Source organism: Sesamum indicum, linkage group LG5 (genome assembly GCF_000512975.1).
Source record: "Sesamum indicum cultivar Zhongzhi No. 13 linkage group LG5, S_indicum_v1.0, whole genome shotgun sequence".
In the NCBI taxonomy this organism is placed as follows: domain Eukaryota; kingdom Viridiplantae; phylum Streptophyta; class Magnoliopsida; order Lamiales; family Pedaliaceae; genus Sesamum; species Sesamum indicum.
The window spans coordinates 11,552,503-11,560,257 of record NC_026149.1 but is presented as its reverse complement, the minus strand read 5'-3'; the positions used below and the strand labels follow the sequence as shown (position 1 = coordinate 11,560,257).

Here is a 7,755-nt window from a genome sequence, read left to right as displayed (position 1 = left end):
TTAGATATGTGTTACTTATATGAACATTAAAACGATTTCAACTATTTATATTGTTATTTTAAATTATAAACATATTAAGTTTATGATTTATATGTAAGTATAAGTAAATTATATGTATTTTTTGTATATGTACAAATATATTTCATATAAGTGTTTATAAAATATACCAAAAAATTTATTAAAAAATAATTGGGATAGGTCGGGCCCAAATCACTAATACCCGGACCCATCCCAATACCTGTTTATGGCTTCAAGCTTACCCCAATCGGACTGGATTCTACCCAAATTTATTATTGTTCTTAAGTTCAAGAGTCAATCAATCTAAGAATTGGCGCAATGGCATAAGGTCTCATTGCAGTCACATGTATGAAGTCGATCTATTCATTGGATCGAATTCCATCATGTACAGAATTTTTTTGGATCAACGACAACCACAAACTACGAATTACTCTTGAGCCTAATAAACTTAGATTATACCTCACAAAACCCAAAAAAAAATGATCTAATTCACAATTTTCACCAATCACAATAAAAGATTTAAATACAAAGTACAGTTATAAAGTTTGACACCTTCATCATCACTAATCCACCTAAACTATGAAAAATCTTCATTTAACCCCAATACAATAAGCAAAGAATCAACTTAAATTTTAATATTAGACGAACAAAGCATTTTGTGCAAGCTAATCCAATTAGAGCTCCTGTTCAAAATACTCTCTGATGTTTATAACTATAAAAAAAAATTGACTTAGAAATATTTGCACAATTTCTGTGTAGTAAGGTCGAAATATGTCATTGATTATTTGATGAGAGTATGCTAATTATTTCATAACAATTAAGATTTTAATTTTGCCACGTTTCACTAAAATTTCCTTTTTGTTTTTAATTCTTGATTATGAGGGACACGTGTGTTTCTTTGTTTGACAAAAGGCAAAATATGATGGATATAGTTGTTGACTCAAAGTAGATTAGGATGCACATACTTTCAGACGGGGTAGTGGTCGGCAATTGGTCTTGTTTGGTTCTATTTTCAAAATTTTATTTTTAATCTTATATATTTTAAAATTGTAATATGATGTTTGATTAAGTCTTTTTTGAATGACTGAATTGTAAATTTTAAAAAAATCATTATATCACGTCTTTTCTTACTAATTATTATTATGAAATATTATATTTATTTGTATAGAAAACACATATCTAAATAGACTTTTATTTTACGTCATCTCTTCTGAGACGTAAGAAATTATATAATAAGATATACTGATCCAAACATATTCCTTTATCACACCAAATTCAACATAAGAAAATAATAAAAATAAAAAGTTCACTTGGAAATAATGAAAAATAAAATAAAACCAAAAATGCCAAAGCTTTTGGAGTGAGGTATTATATGGTCTAGTCTGAATTAAACAATCTTACTTTTAAAAGTCAACTTGTTTATGAAACTTACATCCAACTCAAAATTATGTTCTCATTTAATATACGAGACATGAGTGACGCGTTGTAAAGGGAAAATTTTAAAATTGGATTAAATTAATTTTGATCCCAATGTGATGGATCAAAATATCGAAATATCAAAAATTCCCTTATGAAATTTTTGATATAAAAAATCGTTCATATATTATGAATAAATAATCACACCGCCCATTGGTCAATTTGAACCTATTTTTTCAGAAACAATGACTAAAATACCCTTTTTAGTCAACCAATCAAACTAAATGCATTAATATATAATTATTTTGATTTATAATATATATAATTTATAACTATTAAAATATATTTATAATATATGTAATTATAATTTATAAAAACATCAAAATAAGAATTATAACTCCCCCTCCCGTTCCCTTGCCCCATCGCCCGTCTGGGCAACATCGGTCGCCCAAATCGGGCGACGGGCATCGCCCAGGGGTTAGGAGGAGGGCGCGTGCCCTCCTCTTCAATAGTGGCGGCAGCAGCGGAGTCCTTGTCGCCGTCGTTGTGTTTTTTCTTAAAAAATATATAATTTTTGATTAATTGTAAAATGGCGTAAAAGAAAAGAGCAAGAAATTGATTTCATTCAGAGCAAATCTTGAATTGATATTCTTGAATCAAGAAGACAAAGTTTCAGTAGTTTTCAGGGTTTTGTTTTCTATATTGAATAAGAACTCAGCAGGGGTCTTATATAAACCTCTAAAACCAGAAATCTCACTTTTCCCTCTCTCTAAGTTGTGTTTTTCATTAAAAAAAAACGTGGGTGCGCTTCTAATACTTGTGTGGAGAGTGAACTAATAAAATCGTGGATACATAATAAAAGTGCAGAAGTTGAATGACACGATTTTATCTGTTTCTTCCTCTTTTTTCTTCTTCATAAGCTGATGCTCCAGGTTGCTTTGTTTCTGCTGCACTTCTTTACACCCCCTCCTCAAGTAAGAGTTGGTTGAATATTAACAAGTCCTAACTTGGAGATAGCTTTCAAGAACTTGGGACCTGATAGAATTTTTGTAAAGACATCCGCAGGCTAATTAAGTATGGAAATGTGCAAAGGATTAATGAAACCTTCTTTGAACTTGTCTCGTACCATATGACCAATCAATTTCTAGGTGTTTGGTTCTCTCATGGAACACCGGATTATCAGTGTTATAGAGCGCTGCCTGATTGTCACAATGTAATGGAATAGGAGTTGGAACTGTAACTCTCAAATCCGTAAGTAGATTGAAAATCCAGATTAATTCACAAGTGGTGGACGCCAAACTTCTGTATTTTGCCTCCGCGGAAGAACGCGACATTTTCGTTTGTTTCTTGGTCTTCCAAGATATTAAGTTGTTACCAAGGAAGACACAATATCCAGTTAGTGATCTCCTCGTATCCTTGCTTGATGCCCAATCGGCGTCACAATAAGATGTCAAATTGAAATCTTCATCTGCAGCAAAAAATAGTCCTCTATCTTGTGTACCCTTGAGGTATTTGACTAAGTGTAGTGCCGCTTGCCAATGTTGCTTGCACGGATGTTGCATGAATTGACTGAGTTATTGTGTGGAGTGGCAGATGTCAGGTCTAGTTAGTCCCAAATATAACAATTTTCCCAACAATCTTCTATAAGAATCTGGACTAGACAGTTGCTCTTTTGCATATTCTGTCAGATTGATGCCTAGAGGCAAAGGGGTAGTTGTGGCCTTAGCTTCCATCATCTTCACTGATGTCCCTTGTATATTTTCTTTGTGTGACAATGATTCCTTCTTCTGATCTCCCAATTTCCAGCCCCAAGAAAAACCTTGCAGGGCCTAAATCTTTTATATTAAACATCTTGTGGAGATACTTCTTAATTTCCGTAATTGTCTTCTCCAAAGGTCCTGCAATTAACACATCGTCTACATACACAAGGAGACAATAGAAACCAGTTAATGAGTCCATTGTAAACAAGCAGTGATCATGCTTGGACTGGACAAAGCCATATCTCTCAAGCTTTGAAGTGAATTCTTGATTCCATTGCCTAGAGGCTTGTTTAAGGCCGTATAGTGACCTTTTCAACCTGCAAACATGTCCCTTTGGGACTATATATCCCTCTGGAGGCTGCATATAAATCTCTTCATCGAGATAATCATGCAAAAATGCATTATTGATATCAACTTGATGCAAGTGCCAGTTCAGTTGGCAGAAACAGCAATTATAGCTCTAACAGTGACAATTTTGGCACAGGAGAAAAACAATCAAAGTAATCTATTCCTTCAATTTGGTTATATCCTTTCGCTACTAATCGTGCTTTATATCTATCTATAGTTCCATTAGGGTTAAGTTTAATTTTAAAGATCCATTTGCACCCTATTGCCTTCTTGTTAGGAGGTAATTGTGTAGCCTATGTTTGTTTTTGTGTTTTGGCCCATCTTAGAGATGGGCCAAAACACAAAATGGTGTTTGTATATATAACTTGCACACCTTCACTAGGTGTGCAAGTTATATTATATATTTTCTTTTTTAATTTTTTTCTCTGTCCTTTCTTTTCTCTCTCTTTCTTGTCGTCTTTCTTCTCTTCTTCTTTTCTCTGCAGCCTTGTCTCTTCTCTCTTTCTTTTCTTTTTTCTTCTTTCTTCTTTCTTCTTTCTTCTCTCTTTCCTTTTCTTCTTCATTTTTGTTTTTCTGATCGCGTTTCTTTTCCTTATTTTCTTTGTTTTCTTTATTCTTCTTGGGTTTAAGATGCTGGGTTGTGTTCAAAGCTTCTAATTCAGATGATTTTAGGTTAAAGTCGCGATCTTTATATGGATTACACCAGTAAAGTTGTGATCTTTTCCTGGATTTGTCTAATTCCTGCATGCGGTGGAGTAGAAGTGTTAAATTTCTAATGGGTTTCATGATCTTTTGTAGTGGTATGATTTGGGAAATTTGTCGGTTTAGTTTATATATGCCAGCTTTTTAGATTTTGGCGTGGGTTGACCAAAGCTAAAGTGTACAGAGCGAGTTCATCTTTATATATTGTTTTATTTGCACCTGGTTTTGGTTGTGATTTCACATGAACTGAGTTCTTGCTTTGATTTATTGCTGAGCGCCTTATATCAATAAGTGTTATTTTTGATTTGTTTCTTCAACATTTCTATACTTTTAGTTTAGTTGCTGTTGTGATTCTTATTCCGATCATTCTGTGAGATAGAGCTTATTTTTCTTTCTTTGCAATGTTCTACATTTTCCTACTAAGTAATTGGTGTAAATCGTCTTTTATTTCATCAAACGGAGACCTCAGCCCTCACAGTCACTTGTTTCAGAAATAAAAGTACCCCAGAAATACACCATCGGAAATTGATTACAGAAGGTAATGTGATTTTTATTCTTGCATTACAAAACTTATTACAAACTAATAATCCTTGTTCCCAAAGTTCTTGCACCAGATCTGGGAGGGAATTGGATGAACTGGAAGATGTGGACGTTGCTCGAGCTCGACAGATTTCATGGCGATGGGAATGCAGATCAAAACGATGCCAGCCATGATGAATGCAGTATTGCGCTTCCAGTGCTTGGTCAGACGGTAGGGTCAGCTGCACTGTTAATCTTTCTTTAAATTTAGGATTTTTCTTTTTTATTATGAAATATTTGTATCAATGTATTCTGTTGATGAACAATTTGTGGGTTATTGAGAAGAATTATCACTGATTTGTACATTGAAGTTCTTTTTTACATATTTTAAGAAATTGATTTGGGCAAGTTGTAGTATATAGTGTCGGTGCACTATACATACATGTTTTGCTGCAGTGTGATGAGTATTTATTGCAATAAGTATTGAAGTGTATATCAATTGTGACTATACACTGCAATTTTCTGCTACTACTATTTTGGATAACATTTCAGTGACAGCTTTATCATTATGTTTACTGAAATTGGACCGTTGTGGCAGTCCATTATTTAACTTTTAAGCTTTAGTGTGTAGTGCATGACTGATATGCATTGTTGTGTCAGCTCTGCTTTTTGCTGCATTGACTGCAGTCCATTATTTTGCAAGTTGTTTGTGAATGCTTCACATGGCAACAGTGTGATTTTTGGCCTATTTGAGACTATACCATTTATGTTACTTATTTTGTCTATATATATAGCATTCATATCGTTCTCTAAAAAAACTACTGCATCTAAACTTCAAAGTACAAATGCTTGTATTGGTTATTAAGTACGTATAGTGTAGCACTCTTGGAACGGTAGCTTGCATTCCACTTTTGTTGGTGTTCTACTTGTGAACCATCATATTCGTACGTTGATTGAAAAAGGTACTTGTTAATCCCTTTAATAATTCTGATTTTATGTTGTTTGCTATGTCTCACCAAGCCGTGAGGTGGAGTTCGGGTTGTGGTTATTTAAGCTAAAGCTATCTCATGAAATTTGCATATCTATTGGATTATTAGGTTCTTTATTTGTTATGATCTATTCTGAAGTTGGTTCTGTAAAGATAGATATGTGGTAATATGTACTTAAGGAAATGTAAGCTTGGGATGCCATGTGAGAACTTATCAATGAGTGCAAATTAAGTCTCTTTGCCAACATAAACAGTCTCTTCTAAGTTGCTCAGTTGCTAATTATTTCTTGTTTATGTGAGCTACATTCATATGATTTGTGCATGTTTGGATTGTGAATGATTACAACTCTATTTGGCAGTGAAGAGTGTGAGAGAATTAATTTGTATGAAGAAAATGCAAATGATATCTTCTTGCTATTTTGCATGTCTGGTTTATAATCTTATGATAATTACATTGGGTGTTGATGGCTCTCTATACCCTGCTTTGCTGTAAATGCTTTTTACTCATGATGGGTGTGAGCTTAGTTTTTCTTTAAAATTGATTTGCTTGGAAGTTTTCTGAAGTACAGTTGGATGATATCCGACTGAATCCGGGATTTTTTGATGTTGCTCCTGGGTAGTCATAAATTAGGATTGTTGTGTTGAGCTTATTTGCATTATCCTTATTGAACAAGTAATTGAGCACAAGTTTGTTCTGGTCATGGATAGACCACCTAAGTTCGGGTCCATAAGTGTGATACGAAGACTCAGGCTAATTTACGAGTAGTGGTAGAGAAAATCTGAAAAGGCTTGAATTCGGTATATAAATATTGAGTTGATCATTTGCACCTCGGGCATCAAATTGAGACGATTTACTATGATTTTCCCGTCAGAGACCATTGCATGAATATCTTGCCCTCAGATTATTATTTATTTTTTTCCATAATCACGACATTATTATGTCTTATTCCATCTAACTCACCAACCCTACTTTATTCAATAATTAATTATTTTTTCTATATATATATATATATATTTCAAAGTTTGGAGGATGTTTGATATCAAATTTATATATTATTCATCTGATATTACATTTGGACAGAAGGATCTACAAAATTAATTATAAATAATTTTATATAAAAATTTAAATTTATCAATATTTTGAAGAGAAAAACTTCATTTAAAATGAGATTTAGATTATTTAGAATCCTTTAAGGATTGTTTATAAGTCTGCTTTTATTTATGATTTACTATAAAAAATGATTGCTTTTATGGTGACGTTTTATCTTATTTTTTATAAATATTTATCTCATTTTATGTAATTTGTGATTCACTTCCGATAATTACACAAATTTTTAAGATATTTTGATTCGATAAATTGAATTTTTCGCTAAAAATATAAAAAAAAAGTTTAATAAGAATAGTTATATCTATGCCTTTTAACATTGGTTTATTTATAAAATTTATTCTTACCTTTTGAAAAGTTATACATACATCTATAGAAAAACATCAACACCATTTATATAAACAACCCCTAATTTTTTAAATATTTCACACGCCCCAAAACCATCATCATCATTCTGCACAAACACCAATGAATGAGGGTGATTTTTGGCAGCTTAGGGTGATTTATTTAATTACGCCCAATGAATGAGTTTTTCATTGAGAAAACAGAAAAAGGGGGATTTTCAATCACTAACAAAAATGGTAACTGCAGCTGACAAATTGCTCTATAAAGTAAACAGCAGAAACAGCTTAGTTGTATTTAAACTCAATCACCCATGATACAAACACAAATTATTTAGAATCCTTTAAGGATTGCTTTTATTTATGATTTACTATAAAAAAATGACGGTCTGCAAATAATTTATCTTGTACTGGGATGTCACTGTATAATATGACTTAGTTCTCACATTTCAATTTAATCGGACAATATCATTTATCTTATACACAAAAATAAATAATCCTGGTGAAGAAAAGAAATTAAAAATATAATTTATATATTACTTTTTAGTTAAATATATT

The 7,755-nt window shown here is 32.4% G+C and overlaps 1 protein-coding gene across 2 annotated transcripts in view; it reads left to right on the top strand.

The window, feature by feature from the left end:
- LOC110012003 overlaps positions 4,106-7,755 on the top strand; it is a 6,553-nt gene continuing 2,903 nt past the window's right edge. The window contains exons 1-3 of one of the 2 annotated variants that reach the window (XM_020694003.1): positions 4,106-4,247; positions 4,714-4,782; positions 4,859-4,995. In XM_020694003.1, the coding sequence (XP_020549662.1) occupies positions 4,235-4,247; positions 4,714-4,782; positions 4,859-4,995 (219 nt within the window). In that variant the 5' untranslated portion in view covers positions 4,106-4,234. Of the gene's footprint in view, positions 4,248-4,713; positions 4,783-4,846; positions 4,996-7,755 lie in introns of both variants that reach the window. The other variant, XM_020694002.1, reaches the window with a different exon arrangement.